The following is a 26,885-nucleotide window of genomic DNA, read 5'->3' as shown; positions in this document are numbered from 1 at the left end:
GTGGCTTTAAAAGTGCAGTTAAAGGCCTGAATTCGTTGGTTTTGCATAGACCTTTGTTCCGATCTGCGTGCCATTCTTCATCATTTGCATGCCAAGAAAAGGGAGGACATTATTAAAACACGATGTGGAGGGAACACACCATATTGAGGGAACAGAGGGGTTCATAGCTACCTTTATATTTTAAAAATTTAAGGTGGCTCTGAACTCCTCTGATAGAATTTTTTAAACCTTGCCAAAAGTTGTATAATGACATGGGGGTCCCCCCCCCTAATTTTTTAGCTTTTGCACTGAAAGCTAAACGAGTAAAAACACAAAAACTTTAGCTGCTCACAAGCACAAAATAAAGCAGGCTTTTCTCAACTTTGTATATTTTAAAGGAGGCGTCAACAAATGATTTGAGTCTAATAACAGGATTATTAAGATTAATTTGGATTACTAGAACCTGTTTAAAAATCACTAAAATTTGATTGATTAAAAATCACATTTTAGAGCAGTTTTTCAAGGTTCACTTTTCCTATGCGGTAAGTTGTTTAATGGGTTTGTATCAAATACTTCACCAGCACTCGGACGGTGTTTCCCAAATCGTACATTCAGAATTTAGTAAATCAGCAATAACTATGCTGGAAGGTTCTTCGCATTTCCTTCTTGACAGTTCCAACCACATTTTATTTAAGACAGCCACTTTATAGAAAAACCGAGTTTTTACCGTTGTTATTGCAGAAGATCAACTAAAGCGAAAATGATGGTTTGACTTTCGCTCCTTGTTCTGTTGCGCATTGACATGTCACTCGAGGGGAGGCTCGGTTACAGATTGAATAAATCTTGATTGGCGTTATACTTTGGGGAATACCGTAGAATTCCGGTTATAGTGAGGTTTATAAACGGAGGGGCTTATAAATGGGATGAAAAAAAAAAACGTTTCGAAACTAGCCACGACAGTGTTGATGGAAAATAGTGTAAGCTTACTTAACTTTGCTGCCAACGATATTTTCGAATTTTCAAACGAGCACAAGATGAAACTTTTCCTTCTAAATGCAACGAAATGTTGATCAATTTTATGAGTAACCATAATTTTGTAATTAATCCTATTATACTTGGAAATAACGTAATTGAACGAACCTCGACATACAAACTCCTTGGAGTTTACATCAGCAGCGACTTAAAATGGGACTACCACATTGACTATATTGTTAAAAAAGGGAACAAACACTCTTTTCGCCTAGGATACTAAAGCAATGCGGTGCCACGCCGGTAGCATTGGCCAAAGTATTTGTTACAATTGTGCGTCCTATTTTAGAATATGCCGCCCTTGTCTTGCAGAACATTCCTGACTTTTTAGATAATAATATTGAGAGAGTCCAGAAGAGAGCCATGTTTATTATTTGTCCTTCCCTCGACTACAAGGAGGCATTACGGCTGCTCGGCCTCACTTCATTGAGAGAACGGTGCCAACATCTTTGCCGGCAGTATGTCTGTAAACTTCAGGATGTGAATAGCCCTCTTCATTTTCTTTTGCCTCGACGTGAGGAGATTGTACATAACTACGATTTAAGATCCTGCACAAGTCGTACCACCATCGAGTCTTGCAGAACGAAGCGTTCTCAGGGCTTCATCACTTCTCGCTATTAATCTAGACCCAGCTTGCTTATAATAGAACCTTATTTTGTATATATATTGTAATTAATAGTTTATATTTTTTACCTTGTATTTTACTCTGAAATTCAGTTATTACTGCAATGAGTGTCCATTAAACATTATATTATTATTATTATTATTATTATTATTATTATTATTATTATTAAATACGTTTTCACGTTAAAAAAGTCACAATAAAGCAACATTTAGGCCACCGGGGGGGGGGGGGTGGGCTTATCTCCGGATGTATATTTTTTGGTTTCAGGTAGTTACACGTAGGGTTATTACCAGGGGAACTAATAAGCGGGGGGGGGGGGTCTTTTAATAGGGATTTTAAGGTATTTTAGAGGTTGTTGGAAAAGCATATGTAAAGATATACATGAAGTAAACTACTGGGAAACTGGCAAATTTGTAGACCTAAAACGCAGAAGCTCGCCGAGTAACTGTTGCCGTTGTTATTGCAGTTTTTCGAAGTTATTGCTGTTTGTTTCTTTTTTAGATCAGTTTTAACGCGATTTTGCACTGCTGTTTCGTCATTGCCTGGCACGGATTATATATAGTTAAAAAAATGGATCATATATTCTTTGTTTGGAGGAAAGTGAACAACGCATTCTAAAATATTCGAAAATTTATTTGCAGATTAACTCAGTAAAGATCAAAACTCTCTTCGGGACTACGACTTTTTTGCGTCGACAGTCGACTGAAACCTTCATCATTAAGCGGAATGAGCATTTTAGAAACCATTTACAGAAACGAAAACTTGCGTAAAAAGGGCAGAGATTCCTGTGGTGTTGTTGCGAGAGTTGATTAAAGAAAAAACTTTTGTTGTGTGGTTTAATGAGTTAAACACGATGTTTAGATAAGGGTTTATTCATTTTTTTTAATTCTCCGTTAATTTTACGTGAATGCTATCGTGGTGAAGCGAAAACAACCAGTAACGGTAAAGGTCTGTTTGCAGTTAAACAAAATATGATAAGGTTAGGTTTAAAAAGGAAGGACCTAACACAGTGTGGATAGTTCTTTTTCTCTGATTTGGTCTAATAAAGTCGGGCGACGTATATAAAAATCGAGCTTAGTGACTCGTCTGATACCAGCGGTTGATTTTGTAAAACGTGACGTGATAATATGCTTTAACTCTAGCACCGCATTTGAGTGAATACAGCCGAAAATTATCGCGACCTCATTTAAAGTGCCCGGGCACTCAGCGCTCGCTCACTGATAAGTTGAATGCCCCCTAAAGCAAGCTGAAAAATGTGAAAACGTTTATTACAGACTCCTCTGCGTGTTGGAGGCGGGGAGGGGGTTTCCCATATTACAGAAGTAAAAGAGAGTCTCGTCTCCTCGCTCATGTAAAATGGTATCTTCCAGGGTTCAAAAAAGCCTGAACCACGCCCAGATTGATCTCTTTTTGGGGTTCAGACAAACATTACCATCGGTTGAATCGTTTGTAATCATTTCAACAGGAATAAAAAGCCTGTACAGATTACCGCAGCTTTTGTATTTAAGACATGACTATGAAATTTGTTGGTGCTAGACGCAGTGCTTATTTTCAAGTCTGTACACCCTTTGTATTGAATAAATAAAAGGGAAACTGGAGTTTCTAAGAGCAACTTTTTTATGACCGAGTGAGAGACATGCTGACGTACAAGGGAACAAGAGAAAACTTTTTAAAACGCAATTTTTCCAGTTGGTGCTCTTTTACATTTTTTAGAGGACGAAGGGTAGAAGATGACAACCGTATGACGGTATAAGTAGTACCTTCATCATGATGCTCAAAACAAACTTTGCAAACGTCAATTCCTAAAATACAGCTGATAACCATTTCGTAATCGTTTACTTGGGAATGAACTAAGCTACATTTACGCCAAGGAAATTACCTCCACAATATCTGGGCAGCAAAAACACAAATGGTACAGACACAGAAGGGCATGGTTTTGAATTTCTGTAGTTTTGTATTCAGACGAAAAAAAATCGTGCCAATCTAGTTGCGTTTAATTTTATTACTAGAGCCTAACCAGAAAAGTTAACTCTTACATATTCCATTGTTAAATAAAATATAAACAGTAAGGAAACTGCATCTCCTACCGAAAATTCTTTACTTAAATACCCCCTAAAATACTTTCATGAACCAACCGTTTGGAAGGTCTGTTTCGAAAAGCACTTCAAATACCTAAATGACAGTTTCCTTACCCTTTTCCATATTGTAGCTTGTGAGATCCTATCTCTATAAGCGTCCAGTCTGAAAAAATGCAGCCCTTTCGTGGAGTCCCCCTGCAAAGAACCCAACGCCCTAGTCCCCTGACTTAGTGTTGTAACACTAGGGTCCAGAAGTAATGACACGCAACCGTTCTTTCAATTTCAATGTCTTATTTGGGTTTCTAATATAAACCTCGGTTTCTAATATAACCCAGTGCATCTGTTCATCGTGTTATCAAGTCTCTTGTATGAATGGCTGCATGGAACCTGAACAGTATGGTTAAAATTGTCAAGAAATACGATATTCACGAGGGCCTTCGCTAATAGTGACTGATTGTGTTATTATTACCGTAATTCGATTATTTGCTTAGTTGACATTAGTCACTGTCGAGTAATTTCCTCGAAATAGGACGGGTTATTTCTTGGATGAAATATAAAGCCCCAAACAAATTTTTTATATCCTAAAAAAAATACATCATTTCTACTTATCTTAGCCGTAATCTCAGGAGTAGTGTTTTGTTAAAAAATTGCTCCAAAATGAAATCCTTAAACAATGAAAAATGGATGATTTTTAAACGCTCGCCTGGATTTTAAAGCTCCGTTAATTATCCTGGTTTTAGACTCAAATCATTCGTCAATGCCTCCTGTACATATAAGCAATCTTGATAAAAGCCTTCTCTATTCTGCGCTTTTGAGGAGCAAAGTTCTTGTGGCCATGTTCTTCGCTCTCGTTTCGGGCATTCTATGGCGGCGGGCGCCTGCACAGGGAGCCCAGGCTCACGCTCTGACAACACGGTCAAAATGGCGGCGTCAAAATTATAAGAATTTGTATGAAACTTTAAAGGGAAAATTTTCATCGTACGAAAATATAATAAACCGCTAGTAAAGCTCACATTTCACATCATATGTTGTCTATGTGACGTTTCTTGACTGTTCTAAAGCATATAAACCCTATTTAACCGATATTTTTAATTTAAGTTTACTCTTACCTAAATATATGCAAGGGTGAACACTTCCGACGCTAGATAAACACCACTGTTCGACAAAAATGAGCCAAAACTTGCTTTTAATTTAGTCCACTCACTCAAAAACCTTGCATGGGCATAGTTCGAAGACCATTCTTTTACTGCAGCAAATTTTGATTCGCCTGCCTCTCTTCGCGATTAAAGAATACGGGAAAAATAACCATGGTCTGCAAACGTTCAGCTTTCTCCAACACCTTGAACCAGAGAGAGTGGACGCATTTTTAATTAGCCTTGCTTTTCACGTGCAGCCTCACTCTATGATTGGGCGATAGTTGTCAGGGCGACGATACTTTTTTAGCGTAAGGGAGGGAGGCAAACTTGACCGTCGAGGGTGCTCTGCCTTACTCCTGGACACTGGCCTGAGCTCCCACAGGGTGATTTTGCCTCACGTACGAATCTAGACTCACTGGTGTAACGTGACCATGACGGAATTCAGCAAAACCTTGCATATTAATATTATGACCGCACACAGATTTAAAGCACAGGCACGCGACAAAGCAAAAATGCTGTCAAAACATCAGTAGTCGCAAAAGGTTTTGTGGAGAGCCTTCGGATGTTATAGCTAATGCTAGTACCATGCACGTTGTTGTTCAGCTGGGAAGACAAGAAACGTAGCAAGATTCAAAACGCACTTGTCGACTACATTCTAAATTCCACAATATATGCGTGAACTTAAAAAAGTAATCGCATTTGCATTGAAATGAAAACACGTTCACCAATACTGTATTCTATGTTCAATTTTTAAAATATTTCGCTAAAACATTTACGATAATAATAGTAGTCTACGTTAACCTTTGGACTTTTTATTACATTAGCGAAGACACTTTGAACGAACGCTCTAAGCTATTGCCCTTTGCTTTGTTACATTGTTGATGATGTTGCTGTAGTCGCTTGTTGTTTTGTGAAGTGCGACGAATTTAATTCACGAGGGATTTGCAAAATTCACTCTCGGTACACCTGTGAGTCTAGAATTTTATGTGAGGCAAAATCACTCTATGGGAGCTCAGGACAGTGTACATGAGTAAGACAGAGCACCCTCGACGGTCTCGTTTGCCTCCCTCCCCTACGGGAAAAAAGTATCGTCGCCCTGACAACTATCGCCCAATCATAGCGTGAGGCTGCACGTGAAAAGCAAGGCTAATTAAAAATGCGTCCACTCTCTCTGGTTCAAGGTGTTGGAGAAAGCTAAAAGTTTGTAGACCATGGTTGTTTTTTCCGTATTCTTAAATCGCGAAGAGAGGCAGGCGAATCAAAAATTTGCTGCAGTAAAAGAATGGTCTTCGAACTATGCCCATGCGAGGTTTTGGAGTGAGGGGACTAAATTAAAAGCAAGTTTTGGCTCATTTTTGTCGAACAGTGGTGTTTATCTAGCGTCGGAAGTGTTCACCCTTGCATATATTTAGGTAAGAGTAAACTAAAATTAAAAATATCGGTTAATTAGGGTTTATATGCTTTAGAACAGTCAAGAAACGTCACATAAACAACATATGATGTAAAATGTGAGCTTTACTAGCGGTTTATCATATTTTCGTACGATAAAATTTTTTCCTCTAAAGTTTCATACAAATCCTTATAATTTTGACGCCGCCATTTTGACCGTGTTGTCAGAGCGTGAGCTTGGGCTTCCTGTGGCGCCTGTTACAGCTTTTGATTATTTTTGTCGGAAAATGAAAACAGATTTAGACAAAAAAAAAATACACCACGTTTATTGACTCACGATGAAGGTAGTTGACTTTTGTAAGCATGTGCCACATTTTTTCTGATTTCACGCGGTCTACAGAAAAATTCGCTCTTAATTTGCATCGTTTCCAAAAAGTCACCTTTTGTTGTTACTTGTTGTATTTGTCACGTTATATATGTGCATAATTGTTGATCTATTTGTAAAGCACGAAAAAGCCTTTGCATTCCGCCTGAAAATGCCATCCTGAAGATGTCTAAACGTATATCTATCCACAAGCTTTGAAATTTCGTTCAATTTACTACCTCTTATTAACCTTGTTTCATGTCGATTTATGGTCTAAACGCGAAATGCTTTGCCGTAAATTATTCATATCTCACTCTGAAGAAAAAAATTTCAATCACGCGGCAAGCAGCTACATTTGAATGATGCGCGCCAAAAACAAAAAGACAAAAACAGTAACTGCAGTTGGTTCGTAGAGGCGTGAATCCAAACGTCAAACGTTTTAATTTTAGGTGTTCATCCGTCTTTTGAAAACTTGAAAATACTGCAGCATTCTTCTCAAAATAATTATACTGAACGAGAGAACGTTAAATTGTCAAGAAACAACTGACAAGAACATCGGGGACCACCGTCAATTTTCTTCGCACTTTGTTGTGCGATGTCCTGAGAGGTGTTCGGTACAGAACTGGGCTAAACTGCAGAATACCCCGCAACTAAAGCTGTTCCGCGTAGCCACCGAAAATGGCTACGCGGACCGTCCGATCAAACGCTAGTACTGGGAGCGAAAGTAGTAAGTTAAGAATAATTTTATCACTCGTCAACGTGTTTTTAATCGCTGACTAAATTTTTGTCGGGTGTATTTCGCGGTGAGTTCCACTTTAGTTTGCTTGCGGTTAGCCGTTCACTCCGGTTTGCTTGCGGTTTATAGTTCCACTTTAGTTTGCTTGCGGTTAGTTCCACTTCGGTTTGATTGCGGTTAGTTCTACTGTTGTTTGTTAGCGGTTAGTTCCACTCCGGTTTGCTTGCGGTTAGTTCCACTCCGGTTTGCTTGCGGTTAGTTCCACTCTGGTTTGCTTGCGGTTAGTTCCACTCCAGTTTGCTTGCGGTTAGTTCCACTCCGGTTTGCTTGCGGTTAGTTCCACTCCGGTTTGCTTGCGGTTAGTTCCACTCCAGTTTGCTTGCAGTTAGTTCCACTCTGGTTTGCTTGCGGTTAGTTCCACTCTGGTTTGCTTGCGGTTAGTTCCACTCCAGTTTGCTTGCGGTTAGTTCCACTCCGGTTTGCTTGCGGTTAGTTCCACTCTGGTTTGCTTGCGGTTAGCTATTATTTGTTTGTAAGGGAAGCACACTAAAACTAACTAAAGCCGTTTGTTCGAAGGTCGAAAGCTATTGCCGTTCAACAACATTCATTTTATACGAAACAGGACGAGGTAAGATTTTGACAATTATCGATTCACTGTGTTATTAACTTTGTAGTTTCTCGTTGTTCGTCACAATTTTGAAACACAAATAGTTTTATTTGCTTGATGGCATAGACAAACGTTCGTGAGTGAATTTCGAGTGTTATGAATAAATTTCGACTGCGTAGACGCGTAGAGGCGTAGCCACTTTACTGGTAAACTTCGAGAGCTATGAATTTGACTGCGTAGACGCGTAGACGCGTAGCCACTTTCCTAGTAAACTTCGAGAGCTATGAATAAATTTTGACTGCGTAGACGCGTAGACGCGTAGCCACTTTCCTAGTAAACTTCGAGACCTATGGATAAATTTCGACTGCGTAGACGCGTAGACGCGTAGCCACTTTCCTAGTAAACTTGGAGAGCTATGAATAAATTTTGACTGCGTAGACGCGTAGCCGAGTAGCTGGCTGCACCGTGTAGCTTGAGATGCGGGGTATTCTGCAGTTGCTCCCAGAACTGAGCCGAATCAAGTCAAATACTGAATGGAGTTGAATCACTTGCAACTGGTGACCATTTATACACAAATGGAAATGGATTTACGGTTGCCGATCCACAGAGTGACGATATTTAGGCTTGAAGGCAGATTAACTGCTCTGACAGAGAGACGTTGTATTCTTGTCGCATTAAAATGCACCCTATTTTCAATAAACAAACGTTGTTAAAACTTTAGCTGAAGAGATCGAAAAGAGGAGCAACAGGTTCGTTTTTTCGCTTGAATGTTTTATTCAAACTAAAGTTGTTCGACGTTTCGATGTTGCTAACATCATAGCCTGCGTCGCAGACGAACAAAACCCCGGTTATATCGTCCTTGACAGTCGTAGTGTCAACGACGATGACGTTCTAGTCTCCTATGATATCACTGCGCTTTTTACAAACATACCAGTAGACGAGACCATCCAGATCCTGGCAGACAAAGCCTTTACAAACGACTGGTTTAACAAGACGCACGGCCTTCAATTGAAGAAAGAACAACTTATTGAGCTCCTTGAAGTAGCAGTGAATGACCAACTCTTCCAGCTCGATGGGAAACTCTACGAGCAGATTGACGGCGTTGCCATGGGTTCACCCCTAGGTCCCCTACTAGCAAACACGTTTATGTGTTCCTTAGAGGAGAAATTACAAGAAGACGGCCAAATGCCTAGCTACTACAAACGATATGTCGACAACACACTTGCGATCATGCCTGGCCTCCAAGCAGCAACCTCCTTTCTTGAAGTTCTAAATTCCAAGCACCCCTCCTTAACCTTCACCATGGAAACTTCTACAGACAACACCCTTCTTTTTCTGGGTATGAAAATATCAAAAAACGGCACAAATCTCATCGGAAATGTTTACAGGAAACCAACGAATACTGGCCTCTATCTGCACTACGATAGCCATGTCGGTCGGCCTAATAAAAACGATGCTGTACAGAGCCTATCGACTATTGTCTACTTGGAAAGCTTTCACCGATGAGTGCGAGATTCTTAAGACCACGTTCGCACAACTTCGTTATCCAACTCGACTAATTGACTCAACGATTAAGGCATTTATTCACGACCAAACCATCAGAAACAGGCCCAGTGTGTCTAACGAAAACTCAAAAAAAGAACCCATTAGGATCCCCATCCCGTTCAAAGACCAGAGATCAGCTGACAACACAAGAAAACAACTCCAATCACTGGGCAGCAAAATCGGCGTGCGCCTACAACCAGTTTTCACAAGCCGGAAAATAGGAGACCTTCTAAAACTCAGGGAAGAGAAGCCTAAAATCGTGAGCGAACAATGCGTGGTGTACTATTTTAAATGTGGTGTATGCGATATGGACTATGTCGGTTATACCAACCGACACCTGCACCAACGTGTTGCCGAACACAGTTCTCAGAATTGGTCAATTGGAAAGCACATGTTGAACACGCACGGGATCTCAAAACCGGAGCTAATTAACAACTTCTCAGTTTTAAAGAAATGCCGCAGCAAATTCGATTGTCTCATCAACGAAATGCTAATTATTCAAGACCTAAAGCCAACTTTAAACGTGCAAACTGACTCCATCCGCGCGAAACTATTTACATAACTATGCAGCAAATGTCTATTATTTTCCACAAACTAATTTGTATTCACACCACGATACAACATTTTACCTTGATAATGATGTTAGCAACATCGAAACGTCGGACAACTTTAGTTTTAATAATTCTACTGAAGTTTTTCAGTAAACCGTTGATTATACAATGTTTTATTCGTCCACTTTAATTATTTTTCATCCAGAATTTGACTTGTTCGCCTTTCGGCAAAGAAAAAGTTGTCAAGTTAATGACTTGCAGTGATGTTTGGGTTGCTCTAGTGTTGCTTCATCGCTTAGTTTTCGGTTTCTAAGCTATCATGAAAATCTAGTTTAAAGCTTGGAAGAGCTTGTTTGCTTCGCTTTTGTTTCTCAAAAGTTCCGTCCATCGTAAGACATTTTTCATAAGAAACACTTATGGCATCAGGAAAACCTTCAAATTTCGCGAGCCGTACTGCAGAATACGGTCCGCAAAATTGACCAATCACCGATCACGCCTACTATCTGTGATCTAAGAAAGTGGTTGAATTCTTGCTATATATATAATAAACAAATAACAGAGAGAGAGAGTATTCTTTATTGAGGGTACCAACAATCACCAATTAGAGCTTTGTACGGATTTTTATAGACTTGATCCAAAACTTTGGAAAACTCACTCGTTCGTGCTCGATCGTGAATAAACATCCGTACGTCGCACTTGTTATGAAGAAACTGTATATATATATATATATATATCTGTATATATACAACTGTAATAAATTGTTTAAGTTAATTTTCAAAGGTCCAATAGCATATTGTAAAATGGTAATTAACTTACATTTGCTGTATGCCAATAAGGGTATGACGCCAATAACAAAATGCCTCTGGATCAATTGTCGTTATTGGATTATCCGATAACATGCTTAAAATAATAAAACATCATAATTAGCAACACATTGGAAACATTTCCGTGTTTCTTTCGAGTTTTAGGCCCCGTCCACACTGACCCGGATAAATTTGAAAACGCATCTTTTTTATACGGATAGGCCAACCATCGACACTGAAACGGCGTTTTTGGTCACCGAAAACTGAAAGGAGACAAGAATTGTAGTTATATTTCGCTTCGTCGACTTAACCACACGGAGCTCCGCATGGTTTGACGATTGAAACCCTGAAGTGAAATTGCATTTTCTCTTAAAAGAAGTTTGACTCAGCATTCTGAGCGAATATCTTGTCCTGTTGAGGAGAATGGGGATAGTTCTAAAGCGCTGCAAAAGTTTAGAAGGGATAAAGTCGTGCCAATTCATATACTTCTTCGAAAGGTCAGCCGCTTCGATAATACTTTTGCTGACGATTTTTGAATGAGTAGCGCGCGGGTTTTGTAAACGTCTAACTCGCTTGTTTTCAAGTTTTCAAATGTTTGTTAGGTCTCAACCAGGTCTTCGTCGGCTGTGACATAAATATTTGACATAATTTTAGTTGTTATTTTTGAATTGTCTTTTCCAGCGTCGTGATTCATGATTGCCGTGACCACGACAACTGTCAGTGTCTCCATCGAGTTATAGAAACACGTCTTTTAAAACAATCAGCTCACGTGTACGCGAATTTACTTTGTGCTATTTTCTAAAACAATCTATTACTTTGCGGGCAAGCCCATTTGGGAAAAAAGCCTCCAAATATCTTTACTATTTCAGTAACTTAATTCGGGGATTGACCTGAAGCCGTTTTTTCTGCAGCTTAAAGGAAATACATCCTTCGGGGTTTTAGCAATCCAAAAGCCCTTCCTTCATTAAATGAATCTATGTTTTAGGATGTTTTATAAATTTTTGGGTATGTCTGGGTATGTTGAATATGTTTGAGAGGAAGAGAAATAAGAAATGCTGAAGATTTAATGAAGTTTAAAAACAGAATGTGAAGTTAAAAATAGGTAGATGGGCACTAAAACAGTCCCCTGACAACCTGGGTGCTCTGGGTGCGTGGAAGCCAACTATCTGGTGTTTATTCTAAAAATAATTTTCTTTTTTCTTCCCCTTCTTTAAACCTCTTTTAATTTTGTTCGAGTTCAGGTGTAACCCCGCCTTGATAATCGTTTAGTCATGCAAACAATGTGAATAATATTTAGCAATTATTGAATTCGGCTTTCGTATGATATGAATAATTATGCAGATCGAGGAGGGTGTTATCCACCGAAGCCGAACGCTGAGGCGGATTACACCCTCCGAGATCTGCATAATTCTTCATATCATACGAAAGCCGAATTCAATAATTGTTTTATTATTCATTCAAAATATTTCCAGAGCTCCAAATGCACAAAATGAATTTAATAGGGTTTTGACAGTAGGCAAAGTACACAAATACACAACAACGTTCTCTTTTAAATTTGATTTAAACTTCAAAAACTCGGTTACCTTCATTAAATTTCTTGTCCTTTATAATGTCGATATTTAGCACTTGCTTGAAGTGTCTATTGAAGCTAAATCTGATGACACAAAGCAATGTTCTCGAGTACAGGTTTCCATCGTTCTTGCTTTCTTAGACGTAGAATTTTCGTAAAACCGCTCCAATAATACTGAATAAAAAGGCTCTTAAAAAGCCAAATTTGCGCATATATTTTAATTCTGCAACGATTCAGTTTAGTATTCAGCATCGGCTTGACTAATGTTGCTCTCATCACGCTCGAAAGTAATCTGGTGCATATGACCAAAGTGTCGTGATTTTCAACTCTACCGCTGCTGCTGTATCTTGTGAAACCAACATAACAACCATTAAGCGCAGCTACATCAGAGTATTTGAGAATTTCTTCGAATGGTCCGCGGAATCATGATCTCACATTCACGACATTCACAGCTGCAATTCCAACTCCAAGGAAAGCTTCCCAGACAATCAAACGGCAGAACATTTGAAAAATGACACATATGAAACTCTCCACGTTTGGTACGTCAAAGCCATACGAAAAAAAACAACAACAAAACTTTCACTTTGAAATCCACAGGAATCTATGCAACAAACGCGCTTTTCTCGGTCTTACGCACGAAGTATTGCCCTTCGAAAACGATTTTTTGTCTGTCTGTTTGACTGTCTGTCTGTTTTCTATCTGTCTATCTGTCTGTCTGTCTATCTATCTGTCTTGCTGTCTGTCTTTCTGTCTGTCTGTCTGTCTGTTTGTCTGGTTGTCTATCAGCTGTTAGTCCGTCTGTCTTGCTTTGGTTCAATTGTAAGCCTGTACCACGTGGTCGTCTGTTATTCTGAACGTCTTTGTTGCTATACAAGCAATAGGGACGATCACATGAGATTGAAGAACGGGTAAAATGTCGAGAAAGGCATTTCAACTCAAAATCTGTACATGCTATACCGAACTGCTTTACCGAAATCTTCATTTCAACTGTGCAGGAACAGATATGCGATAGGAATCTGGGGACGAAGCGAAAATTGCTTTGAAAGTAGAAAATACCACTCTTACTTTTTCTTGAACCTGTTTGGCACTGTATTTGCACTGTCAATCACACTATTGATCATACTCACATTATCCCCTCCTGGTTATAAAAGGCTCGATATGGAATAGTCGTTAACTCGTTCGCGCCTAGGAATCTAAAGGTAAGAAAAAACACAACACTAATTGTAAAACATACAATTATTGACGACATTTACTGTAAACGTGTAATTTATTCCATAACTCGAGGGTGTTATGTACGATGGCCCAGAAGGCTCACAGTTCAGTTTAGATTTTTCACAGTTCAGTTTAGATTTTCCACTCAGTTCAATTATGATTTTTCACACAGTTCAGTTGTGATTTTTCTGACAGTTCAGTTTTTTTTGAACGCGAGAGAGCCTGGAACTTTTTCTACGGGCACAAAGACTGTCGGGACACCTTGCATCCTCCCGCCATTTTGAAACTCGTGTTTGGATGTTTTGTTATTCAAATGGATGCTATAATAAGACAAACTGTCCGAGAGGAGATCAGACGTCAGGCTCAGAACAGCAATGAGGGCGTTGAATCGACCGCTACAAGTGCAACTCCACCGTCCAATCCAAACCAACGTGCCGTAAATCGTTTGTCAGGACTGCTTGATCGCATCCGCGGCCAATCGAAAGGAAAGAAACGAAAAGCCGATAAAGAACATCGGATCCAAGTTCGTTGGATTCATTACGACGAGAAGTCAAAGCTTTTTGTTCCAGTTCGTCAGAAGAACGGTAGGGGGAACCGCTTTGTTTCTTATAGTGGACTGGACCCTCCAACTGTACAGGAGGTGAAGCAAAAAGCCAGTGCTTTGTTTTTCCCGGATGGTAAAAGTGCTTTCGCTGGTCCTGTTGATGATATCCTTCTAGATATCTGCGACACAACCCAGACAGCCATTATTGAATTTCCTGGAGTAGTAGAGAGGGGATTCGACAAATGCCACCTTACATAGTAACCGCTTTTTTCACAGCTGGTGTTTGTTATTGGCGATGAGTCATGATATTACAACGTCTAAAAATATCATTCGGGTAATTCCCCGACACCCACGCACAAATTTGCATGCCTTGTTTAGACAAGCCCTTGACTGAAAGTGTCACGTCACGCTTTCCGCTCAACTTCATGTTCTTGCACACTCATATTAAAAAAGGATTTGAACAATTGCAGACATTGGTATATACGCAAAGATGGGTCGAGGAAGAAGTGGAGTTTGTCTTTTAAGTGGAAAAAAACTTGAAAAGGTTTATTGGAACCCCTTTAAAAGTCTTTCAATACGAAAAAGTTTCAAAAGAAAACAATCAAACAATGATTTTATTGTCAGAAGAGGCGATCGCGCAGTTGAAAACTTTTGACAAAGGGCTTGTTGCAAACCTCTTGACAGGAAATTGACTCTTTTAAAACTGTTTTTTTTTTGTACGTCTTAATATTTACTAGAAATTATTAAATTTGACAAACCTGTTTTTGTATTTATTTCTCCGTTTCTATTTGTAATTCCGGCCAAAATTTTGTCTCCTTTTGATGCTTCTAATGAAACCAGGTCCTGTTTTTGGAAATTAGACTCGGTTGGACTGACTTTGGCTGACCCCCTTCCACCATCTTTTTTTTGAACCTTGATAAACACATATAATTTGTCATTTACAATATTATCATCTTTGTTACTTTCAATAAAAAACTGTCATTCTTTAATTATTCCATCAACGGGCATAATGAAGTAATTTAAATTAAAATTAAATTTAACCAAATAAAAAACAACAGAACTTAGGCCACCTCCAAGAGTAGTTGTACCATCGGTTCCATCATAAAAACCGTATATGACAAAATTTGGTTTTATTGGAAAATAGTTTTTTAACTCGTAGCCATTCATATTAAGATTTGTTTCCAACACCAGTTCTCCACTTGAAAAAGAATAAGGTTGATCAAAAACGTTACTTAAAACATCTGCCTGATAGCCTTTTACTCCGTAAACAATCAAATAAGCTTGCTCACTTGCTTTTGACCCCAAGTAACCAGGATTAGTAATGTCAATAAAAAGTTTGTCGTCTGAACTTGATTGATCTTTTTGTGAATGAATAATTGTTCGCAAATATTTTGGTTTGTGGTTGTTGAAACGTCTTGTATGAAAATTGACAGTGTCGCTTCCGAAAGGTGATGAAGGGGCCAAATTCCAGTTAAGATCGCTTTCAGGAAAAAAGTTCAACACATAAAGTGAAATCACCTGGAGCTAAATGAGTAATATCTATTTTTAATCTTGTATTGAAAATGTTTCCAGATTTTAACAAATTGAAACTGAAAGCATTTCTGTTTAAAAGGTGAATACCGGAATCAAAATCGTCAACATCAGTTAATGAGTCGAAATTTGTGACTCCTGTAAAAGAGGATTCTGAAAAAAACAAATAGGAAAATAGGTTTTCTTTTGTTCCTGAAGAAATAGCAGAAGTAGAAACGTACTTTTTCATTGCCCCTAAGTTAACAGCGTCCTGATCTCCAACAGGATTTGCAAGCTGTGTAATTGAATGGTCGTTCATAATCAGGTTTTGATTTACGATGCCCATTTGACCAGGGTCACCTTTTGCGCCAGCAGGGCCAGTGGGGCCGGCAGGGCCAGTATCACCTTTTGGTCCAACAATGCCGGCAGGGCCAGTTAGTCCAGCAGGGCCAGTCGCGCCAGCAGGGCCAGTGGGACCAGTATCACCTTTTGCGCCAGCAGGGCCAGTGGGGCCGGAGGGCCAGTTGCACCTGCAGGACCGGTGTGACCAGCAACCCCAGTTTGGCCAACAGGGCCTTCGATTCCTTGCATTGAGGACCAGTTGCTCCTCTTGGTCCGACATGTCCAGCAGGACCGGCAGCACCAGTTGGGCCAGTATCACCTTTTGCGCCAGCAGGGCCAGTGGGGCCGGCAGGGCCAGTATTGCCTTTTGGCCCAGGTGGACCGGTATCACCTTTTTGCCCAGCAGGGCCAGCAGGACCTTTTGGACCCCTTGGACCGGGAGGGCCACCAGAGCTTTCTGAAGGTCGCCCAATGTCGCCGTTGAAAACATCCATTTATATATATTCATCAAACTTTTTTTTGTCGTTTTTTTTGGTCGGTCGTGATACAAAAAAGAGAATTTTTTATTTGTTGCTTGGTCAAGCAGTTCTCTGCTTATTCCCAGCTCATCGGCAATCCGGTTGTTTTCTCTCGGAAGAAAGCAAAAAAACACAAAAATGGCTGCAATTATCACGAATGTTTTTTGGAACTTTAAAGAAGCACTGAGACAGATAAATGACACTGCATTGGCGATGCCGGCCGTTAATAAAATAATTAATAATTTCATTTTGGTTGCTTTCGCAAACCATGTCATCGAATATGACTATTTTTTGGTTATCATCTGAAAGTTCTTCAAGAGGAATTACGTAAGGAGAAGCCTCGATTACTTCATAGCCTGTAACAGGGTTTACTCTTTTTTCAAAATCGTCAAGAATAGACAGGTACTTTTCTTGATGAAGGTTTTTTGCGCAAATATAAATTTTGTCATAAACTAACAGCTTATAAAGCATGTGTAAAAGAATGTTTGTCTTGCCTGAGCCGCTTGGCCCACAAATGAGCATTCTGAAAGTGTCCGAGGGCATGCAGGGATCTCCCTGTTTGTAAGTACTTTGTTAAGAAAAGCCAGAGTCGTAATTTGGGATCTTCATTTTTTCAGTGTATATATATACCTGAAAAAATGTCAATGAAAAGGTGGGGAACACTTGCTGACGAAAAGGCCGCTGTTGAGAGGCAAAATAAAAAAAATACTTAATGCAATAAAAAACAAAAAGATAGAAAAAGAATTTGGGCAGCTTTCAGGCGAGGAGTTTTTTTTTGTTGTTGTTTTTTATTATTATTGCAACACACACACAAAAAAATACATCACAAAAAGTAAACAATACAGCTACTTAAGACAATTATACAAAACTTAAAAAAAACTTACACTTATTTTCACTTTCGTGTAATTAAATAATAAAAAAAATAAGGGAAAATAAAGGAAAAAGTAATATGAGGGCTATCATTAATTATATTTGAACATATTACAACTTTGTTATTATTTTTACTTTTTTTTTTTTTCGAAAATCTATTTTTTATTAATTGTGCAACCAGAAAATATCTTTTCATTTTTTTATATTTTCATCTATCATTTTCATTTCTTCCTTTACTCCCTTAAATCGACGATTATCATATAATATTCAACTTCAATAAAAAATTTTGTCGTGCTAGGTACTTCTTTCTTTTCTAGAATCTTTATTATCGTATTCTTCTTTCACTCATTATTTCTTCTCCACTTTTACACACTTAACTGTGATTTAATGGAATTTTCACGTGCTACTCTATAATGAGGTTTCAGTTGAGGAGATGAAAGCGGAGTTTGATGAGAGATCGCGTGAAGGTAATTTTGCAGCTTTCCTTTTAAGATGAGATGAGTGGCTGCATAGCTGAAAAAAATTAATTTTTTATTTTTATATATCTTCGTATAATTCCATTAATACCACTCCTCACAAAAACAATTTACATATTTCCAAAATAAATACATTTTCTATATTGACTTTTTCAGTTATTCACCTTTAAAATGTTGTTATCTCTTATTCTTAAAGTATTAGAAGTTCTCTAAGGGCAGACCCTTATCTACAGTGCCACATTATAATTCATTTAAGAAGCGGAGCCACCATAATTTCAAGTAGTATTCGTTTCCTTCCTTTATCACAATTTCCTAGAGCCTACCAATCCCCAGGCGCAAAATTAACTAAAATTATTACGAAGTAATTCCCCCTTCTACAACTGGTTGGTACATTACAAGTCTTTTTATTTTATCCTTCCTATTTTTCCACAGAAAAGCGAAAAATTCTCCTGAACAGTTTTAATGACCGCTTCTGGGACAGTCAGCATAGATGCTGCATACACCAACTGTGACACACCTAAAGCTTTCGCCAGCAAAGATTTGCCATAAATTGTGAGATCTCTTGGAGCCATAATTTAATTTCATTTTCATTTTATTCACCTTTGAATAAAAGTTTTCTTCGTTATAGGATAAGTGGACTCAAGATTTTATAGGTTCTTTTGTGGCTTTAAAATCAAGTATCTTCTGGTTGCTGTCTTTCATAGAGCCTATCCACATTGCTTTTGTTTTTTTCTTGTTTATTTCAGTCCTGATAGTTCCAAAACAATCCAAAATATTTAAGTATGGTTTAAGAGATGTAGCATTTTTTGTTATTAAAGTAGTATCGTCGGCAAACTGTGAAATCTTAACCTCCTGTTCGTCTGGAAGAGAGATACCTTTGCAGTTTGAGTCTTGGCGTATTTTTAAAGCTAGCAGTTCAACAGCAAGGATAAAGAGAAACGGACTCAAAGGGCAGCCTTGGCGGACCCCTCTTGATATACTGAAATAATTCGTTAAAAAGCCTCCGTTTATGATTGCACTTTGTACACCATTGTAAAGGATTGAAATCCATCTGATAACATTTGGGCCAAAATTAAACACTTTCAAAGTTTTATCAACAAAATCCCATTCAAGGCTATCAAAAGCTTTTTCAAAGTCTATAAAGAGGAGCAGACCAGCGGTCCTTTTCGCATCTAAATGCTCCATTAAATCGCTTAAAAGTCTTATTTTTGACCTATATACCTTCCCTTGACAAAACCGGTTTGATCGGAGTTAATTAGTTTTGGTAAACACTTCTCTATTCTCTTTGCGAGGCTTTTACAGAATTTTATAATCTAGATTGAGAAGAGATATGGGACGCCAGTTAGAAAGTTCAGAAAGGGCTTCGTCAGTTTTGGGTATTAAGGTTATTATTCCCCTCCTTTGGGAAATGGAAAGGGACCCACTTTCAAAAGCTGCATTGAAAGAGTTCAACAGATCTCTCCAGATAAGATCATAAAAGGCCAATAAAATTCTTTAGTAAACCCATCTTCACCTGGTGTTTTATTGTCCGAGAAGAAATTACAACCTCTTTTAACTCCTCGTAGGTAAAATCGTGCTCTAGCGAATCTTGTTCCTCGGCGTTAAGTTGTGGAATTTCAATATCTTCAACAAACGACTCAAAACTCTGTCTTCCGGTACCTTGTGGCTCTCTGTTATGGCTCATTCTCGATGCATACATGTTGCTATAGAAACTCTCCAGTTCTTTCTCGACCTGTTTTGAATTTGATGTCACCTCGCCATTTTCTAATTTTACTTCGCGTATGAGCTTTTTTTCATAATTCGTCTTCTCCAGGTTAAAAAAATATTTAGTCGGTTTTTCCCCCTGTTCAAGCCATTTCGCCTTTGATCTAAACATAGCCTCTTTCCCTCTCTGTTCATATATATATATATTTTTAATTCTTCTTTTGCAGTTTCATATTCCGTTAAAACTTTCCGGTCTAAGACTTCGAATCAGTATTAATTTTATATAGTTCTTGTAGCTCGTTTTGAAGTGTTATTTCTCTTTTTCTGGCTCAGATTTTTTTTGTTTAGAACATTCATTTTTTCTACGTATTTCCATTTTATCTTCCACATAGTTGCTTATCGGTGACGTCGGAATATTTTACATGTATTTGTGGATAGATGCAATCCGTTCCTTAATTATCATTTTTAAGAGGGAATTATTATTTCCGTTCAGGACCTCTCTACTCGTCTTGGAACACTCAGAGGTGCTTTATGGTCTGCTGTTCGTCTCACCTTTTGAGCATCACGGAGATTGGGCGAGAGACAAGGATAAATCTATTCTCGATTTCAAGTTATTAGTTTTGGTTCTGTGAGACTTATCTTTGGTGCTTTTGTTGGGTCGTCTGTGTCCGTTTTCCGGGTCCACTTTTTCTGCCTTATTTAGTGTATCTCACCGTTCCGGGGGGTCCTTCTCCGGCTTTGGTCATTTTGTCTCGTCTGGGCGATACGGTTCCTCAAGACTTTTCTTTTTTCTTCCTTGATCCGTTTAACAATCGAGTCGCCTTGGGGGTTCCAATGCCGCCCCTCCGCAACATTTTCTTTTCTTTTTTTTAAACCCCTTCTGAGTTCCCGGAATAATAAAAATAAAATCACGATTATAAAAAAAAAATACTATATTTTCTAGAAACGATCAGGCAAAGTGTTATCGGCGGGAAGAGTCAAATTATTTTGAAAAAATGCAAGCTAAATTGTAGTTTTTAATAGGAATAATGTACTTGAGCTGAGTCAGGTAAAGAAAAGGTTATTTCGGCGAGTGGCTATGGCTGTGTGAATTTTGTTAAGTCATTGGGATCGGATTCGGCGACCCGTCGCCGTTGGTTTCGCGAGTATCTTGCCATCTGTGGTCCACGATTTCCCCTGTGGCAGATTTTTAATCTTTTTACGGACCTTGTACAATGCTTCCCTCCGTTTCGTCAGGTTTTCATTGATAAGATTTTCTCGGCGCCATTTGGGAGCCAAATCTAGGTTGCGTAGACCAAGACGAGCGCTGTACATTTCGTATTTGCTGGTATAGTTGGATATTTTACGTGATAGGTCTGGCTTGTCTGCACCCTTGTAAAGGCGATGACAGATATCATGTCTTCTTCTTGTAGTTCTACCTTTAAAACTTCGGCTAGGTCGAGAACGGTGTTAAGAATATCTTCTCCTCCTGCTCCGGATACCATGGATTTCAAATTAATTTTCTTGAATATTGCTCATGTCATCATATTTCGCTTCCAGCTCTGCCACTTTTTTCGATGACGCGGCATCCTGTTGTTCTAAGGTGAGAACTCTAGCTTCGAGCTTCTTGTTTTTCGTTTCGAGAGCTGTGTACTGCGCTTGAGTAAATTCTAAGCTGGCTTTTAGACTCGCATTTTCAGCTAGGAGAGTGGTAGTATTCTTTTCATGCGCGAGGCAGTTTCCACAGTTCTTGAGCGTGGTTGCTCTGATTCGGCCAGGACACTAGCCTCGTGCTTGCTTCATTTAAATCGGTAGCGGACGTAATGGCGGCGGCGGTGTTTGTAGTCATGTCTTCACCAGTGTTTTGTTTCTTGGTCGCGTGTGCAGGCGGAGAATCACCACTTGAAGTACTGCTTTTAGTTTTCCTTTTCCCTCGTTTTTTTCCCTGGCATTACTTGACTTAAAGATTAAGGAAAATATTACATTTTGGCCTTGATGGATCGGAGCAAGCTAAAACATGACCGTCCTCAATGATCCACTCGACCCAGTCTAGGCGAGGAGTTATTTAAACCGCTTACACAAAGGCTTAAACGTTCGTTTACCGCACAAATTGATGGACGAAAAAAAAACTGAAAATAAAGAAGGGCCAGACTATAACCTTGATGATTTTGACTTTAACTACCCCTTTGGTGAAGATTTCATGCGGGAGGAAACACCCCCGACAACTCCGCCGCCGTCACCAGCAGTACCTGACTATTCAATGGAGGAATCTGACCAAGATTTTGAAGAGGAAACTCCAAAATCAACACCACCAACATCATCACCACCCCCGCCTCTTGCGGATGAAGAAGATGACGATGACGATGATGATGATGATGATGTCGCAAAAGGTGATGATGATGATGATGTCGCAAAGGGTGATGATGATGATGATGATAAAATAATGATGATGATGATGATGATGGTAATGATGATGATGCCGCAAAAGGTGATGATGCCGCAGAAGAGGGTGATGCGGCAGAAGGTGATGATGCAGAATTGCCTCAGTCGGTTGAGCGAGCCAAATGGGGTACACCACAAAAACCAGGAATCGAGGGATCAGAATCAACTGATTTGCAGGTGCTGAACACCATGTTAACGAAAAATAAAGATAATCCCCGCTATGTCGTAAAAAGCCCAGAATCGAAATTTTACGGTTACACGCTAGCAGACATAGAAAAAGCCCGAGACGAAATTTTGGAAAGAAGAAAAGGAAAAACGAAAAAAGCAAAATCTTCTCTTTTTCCTGAAAGCAAAAAAGACGGTGATGAGGAAACAGATCCTTTTGAGCAGGAGGGAAGCGGAGCTGTTGATGCAAACGCCCTTGTCGACAGACTTTATATTAGCCTTGGATCGATAAAGGCAGGAAATACCTCGACAAAGTTGAGAAAACAAGTCAAACAATTATTGCACGCGCTAGTTATGCAAAAGGTATTGACGCAGAAAAAATCTGAAAAAATTTTGCAAACATATAGTATACGATGAAACATCTGAATCTTTTGCTCGACTCGGCGCTTGCAAAAAAACAAGACGCAAATAATGATTCGCACGATTTCACAATTCACTTTGACCCGGCGATTGTTTTGGATCCATCAAAAATGTACAAGGCAGCGCTAAACGAGCTCGTCACAATGTTTCGCAAAATATAACAACAACAAATTCAAATGGAAGAAAAAAGAAGACTCGGATTGGATTACTGTCACCATTCCTGACGGAATGTATGATTATAAAAATCTGAACGAAGCGTTTCAAACGTATGTGGGGGAAACCAGCGATTCAAAAAACATCATTGAACTTTATTTTTACGCCACAACGTATCGAGTCATTATTTTGTTAAATGATGATTACGAGCTTGATTTACAAGAAGGTGAATTGGCCAAGCTTCTGGGATTCGACAAAAAAATCTTGAGCAACGAACGAAAACAACGTTGGAGATCGCGTGCCAAACTTGACAAGAGGCGTTGACTGGATATACATTCACTGTGACTTGATTTTGAGGGTTGTTGACAACATCGGTAATGACGTTTTGTATACTTTGTCGACATCGAAACTTGAAATATCTTATCCCTTTTCCCTTTTGTCTTTTGTGGCACCAGGTCAATAAATACAGAATAAACGCGATAAAAATCAGAATAACTGACGGCCACGGATACGAAATATTTTTAAACGAACAAGACGTTGCTTTGAGCGTCATTATTGAAGAGGATGATTGTTTTTTTTTTACAAAAGTATAAGAAGGATGAACCATCCGAGCGAGTGGACGAAATTTTACGATGCGCCTTATGGAAGATACAGGTACAAACAAAAAGGCACAGGGGTTGTCAGAGACACGCTGATGAATATTGGCAAATGCTTTGCAAGAAGCAGCAAAAAAAGAGCGCTTCAGGCAGCAAAAAAGGCAACAGAAAAAGCGGCAGAGCAGACAAAGCAGGCTGAAAAAACAACAAAAAAGACCGTGAAAAAAGCTGCGGAAAGGGGTTCGGAAAAAATTCAAGCCGTTTTGCGTAAAAAAAGCCAACTCGCTTTGAAGCCAGAGTCGCGGCAAAAGCTTGACCAGTTGCTGCGAACGCAAAAACGAAAACTGACTGAAAACTCGCATAAAAAGTTAAAACAAATTTTGAATGATGCCAGGGGCGCAAAGTTGCTTGTGAATCAGATTTTGTCTCAGGATTAAATTTTTTTACAATAGTATAACCAAGCTTTGGAGGCGATGTTCAGAAGCGACAAGTTTCTGGAAAAAAACAGAGTTCCTTCGATTTGGCCTTGACAAACCGATTACCATTCCTGGAAACGGTCTGCACCAAACAAAAAGCGGCTACAAATTTTCTTACCGATCGAGACAACTGGTTTGACTGGTACAACGCTTATTTTAGGGCTGATTTTACATTCGAAGCAACTGCGGATGGGGCAAATATTGCGGGAGACACAAGGGGGGCTCCAATCAACGGCTCTTTTTCGCTGATTAACAAACTTGTTGTCAAATCGTCTGGCAAACCAATTTACAACGTTGACGGCATACACAAGCTGATATTTATCAAAAACTTGTTAGATTTCTCGGATGACTACGCCAGAAGTGTGGCAAAAAACCAGTTTTGGTATCTTGACACAGAAAACAGTAATGTGACAGCGGCAGCCGCAACAAACCTTGGAATCCGTCAAAGGGGTTGCTGTGTCACGGGGGTGAAACTGTTTCAACGATCATTCCTCTTAACAGGTACTCTTTTTTCGAAGATCTGAGCGACAAGTTGCTCCCGCCCATGCAGCTTGAGTTTGAAATTGATCTGCAATCGGATGCAGAGCTAATTTGGCAAAACGACGGCACTGACAGGCGTATTGTTGTGAGAACACTTGAGCTGTGGGTGCCCCAGCTGCGGTTTACATGCGAAGGGCAGACGTTGGCAAACGAAGACTTTTTGAAACCGAGGAAGTGGATTTACATGAGCGAAATGGTGCAGCCCAGCAGCAGTCGGCGTGATGCTTTTGGAACGTGGAAAATAAACCCGGGCATAAAAAACGCCAAGCATGTCTTTATCTTCATTCAGCAAAGCAAGAAGGTAAATGCTTTGACTCAAAACCCTTACATTTTGATACTTTCGACATTGACGGAGACGATTCGGCCAAGTTGGCAACATGCCGGCTGCAGTACGGTTCTTCACAGTATTATCCAGAGTCAGACTATGACGAAAATTTCAAGCTGCAGATTCTCAACGACCTCATGAATTACCGTTACCGCAAGAACGACTACAACACCGGCGTTCAGCTTCAGACAAATAACTTTGCAACTCTTTATCCAGTGCTTTATTTCGATCTTCGCGAAAATAAGGGCAACGTGACAAACGGTCCAAAACAAATGGTTTTTCACTATAGACTCAATGAAGCAGCGAACGCCCAAGACTACACGATTTCTGCGGCAATTTTGTACGAGTCAGAAATGGTTCTCCGGCAGGCGGGCAACGAACTTGTACTGATTTAATTTTTTTTTTAAGAAATGTATACGATGACTTCTTACTACCCCCGTAAGGTCAAACTTTCTGACGGTCAAAAGAAAAGTCTTGCCCGCGCGTTTTTGAACAAAACGGCGATCACACTAAGAAAAAAGCATGAGGACATTGTCGGTAGCGGCGGAAGCAGTTTGCATCTTACATCCGGCCAAAAAAAATACAGAAAGCTGCCAGCAGTGGAAATGGTGTTGATCTGAAAATGAGCAAAACGCAGATCAAAAATTCAGCCAAGTTTCTTGCGGCGGTTATGGGAGAAGGGTTGCATGTGAAACCAAAAGGCGGCAACGGCATGAGAGTCCATTCTTCGGATGTAATGCGCCGCCCACCTCCATTTATCGGAACTTGGGGTGAAAAAAAAATAAAATTTAAAGACGTTCCTTTGACCGATTTTGATTTGCGTGCTTGGTGTGATTATCTTGAAATACCGATAAAAGGGATCTTTTCAAGAAACGAATTTTTAAGAAAAAATCACTCCCCCTGCATAATCAACATGGACGATTTGTGCGGCCCCGGCACCCATTGGGTATGCTGCTTCAAAGAAAGAGGAAGACACGAGTACTTCGACTCTTTCGGTTTGCCGCCACCCGCGGAATGGGAAAATGATCTTGTTCTTAAGGGAAAAAAGAGCTTTTTGCGAAACGACAACCAGCTTCAGTGGGAACTTAGCGTCCGGTGCGGCTACTACTGTTTGCTTTTTTTGAATGAACGAAACAAAGGGCGCTCGTTTAAAGGAATTTTGAAAATGTTTTCTGACGATTTGATGAAAAACGAGGCTGTCGTCAAAAATTATTTTTTGCACCAAGTATAGAATGGAGGTTTACTGCGTAAAAGAGAAGCGCTTTACACCCAACGTACCGGGCAGCGAAAAAATGGTTATCGCCAAAAACGGCCGAAAAATGTTGAAAGTCAAATGCGCCAGTTGCGGTATCACAAAGACGAGGTTCGTCAAAACTCAAGGTGCTGGCTTTGACATTAAAAAATTTTCGGCAGAAAGGAAAAAAAAAAAAAACAAAAAAACCCGGCCGGACACCCGGCCACATGGTGGGAGGGAATGCTCACCACCCAACAACCCCCCTCCCACAAAGCAATCGGCAAGTTACCGAGACCGAATAAAGGTTGGACGCTGCCGGGGCACAACTACACCGGGCCTTACAATCCTCTTGAAAAGCAGCTGACTTACGACCCCAAAACCGGAAAGATTTTGAAAAACAAACAGCAACCGACGGGGGCGACAGACGCGGTCGCAATGCAACACGACGTCGATTACGCTGTCTGTGCTGGTAAAAAGGATGAAAAAAGTTGTAAACACGCTGCAGACAAAAAAATGGTAAAAGCTCTCGACGCGACTCCGAAAACCAAGCGGCAGTGGGGCCACGCTTTGGCAAGAAACGCTGTCGCATCAAAGCAGAAGGTTGGTTTAGGGGTAGGAGAAACCGTGAACAAAAAAATCGGGCAAAAAATTCCCGGGTTTCAGCAGGCGCAGGATCTTGGTATGTTGTTAACAGGAGCCATTGGCGGGGACAAGAAGCTCCTTGAAAAATATTGGTCCGGTGACATAGCCAAGGGCGCTTTTAACACAAAAACAGGTTTGTTCAGTAAAAAGTTTTGGACGCACCCTTCAGACAAGCAAGACCCCTCTTGCTCGGGCGTAGTTTATAAAAACGGAAAGTGGCATAACACTTATTGTGACTGAATCTAAATTTTTTGCTTACAGTATAATGGCGACCGCTACCCAATACAGACGAGCCGAAATCAAGGCAATGAAACTGACCTTGGAAA

At 39.8% G+C, this 26,885-nt stretch overlaps 2 protein-coding genes across 3 annotated transcripts in view; one reads left to right on the top strand and one right to left on the bottom strand.

Annotated features, from left to right (window-relative positions):
- Positions 1-26,885, top strand: part of LOC144653189 (uncharacterized) — a 467,538-nt gene that overhangs the window by 280,848 nt on the left and 159,805 nt on the right. The gene's annotated exons all lie outside the window — the stretch shown is intronic.
- The window catches only part of LOC144653167 (uncharacterized), a 300,092-nt gene that overhangs the window by 262,506 nt on the left and 10,701 nt on the right, over positions 1-26,885 (bottom strand). For both annotated transcript variants that reach the window (XM_078513101.1, XM_078513103.1), the window contains exons 3-4: positions 13,540-13,605; positions 10,856-10,939 (exon numbers count right to left, since the gene is read on the bottom strand). In XM_078513101.1, the coding sequence (XP_078369227.1) occupies positions 10,856-10,939; positions 13,540-13,605 (150 nt within the window). The remainder of the gene's footprint in view (positions 1-10,855; positions 10,940-13,539; positions 13,606-26,885) is intronic.

Source organism: Oculina patagonica, chromosome 5, assembly GCF_052425735.1.
Source record: "Oculina patagonica isolate OP01 chromosome 5, crgOcupat, whole genome shotgun sequence".
Taxonomy (NCBI): domain Eukaryota; kingdom Metazoa; phylum Cnidaria; class Anthozoa; order Scleractinia; family Oculinidae; genus Oculina; species Oculina patagonica.
Note: the sequence above shows the minus strand (reverse complement) of the source record. Positions and strands in the feature narration are given on the sequence as shown.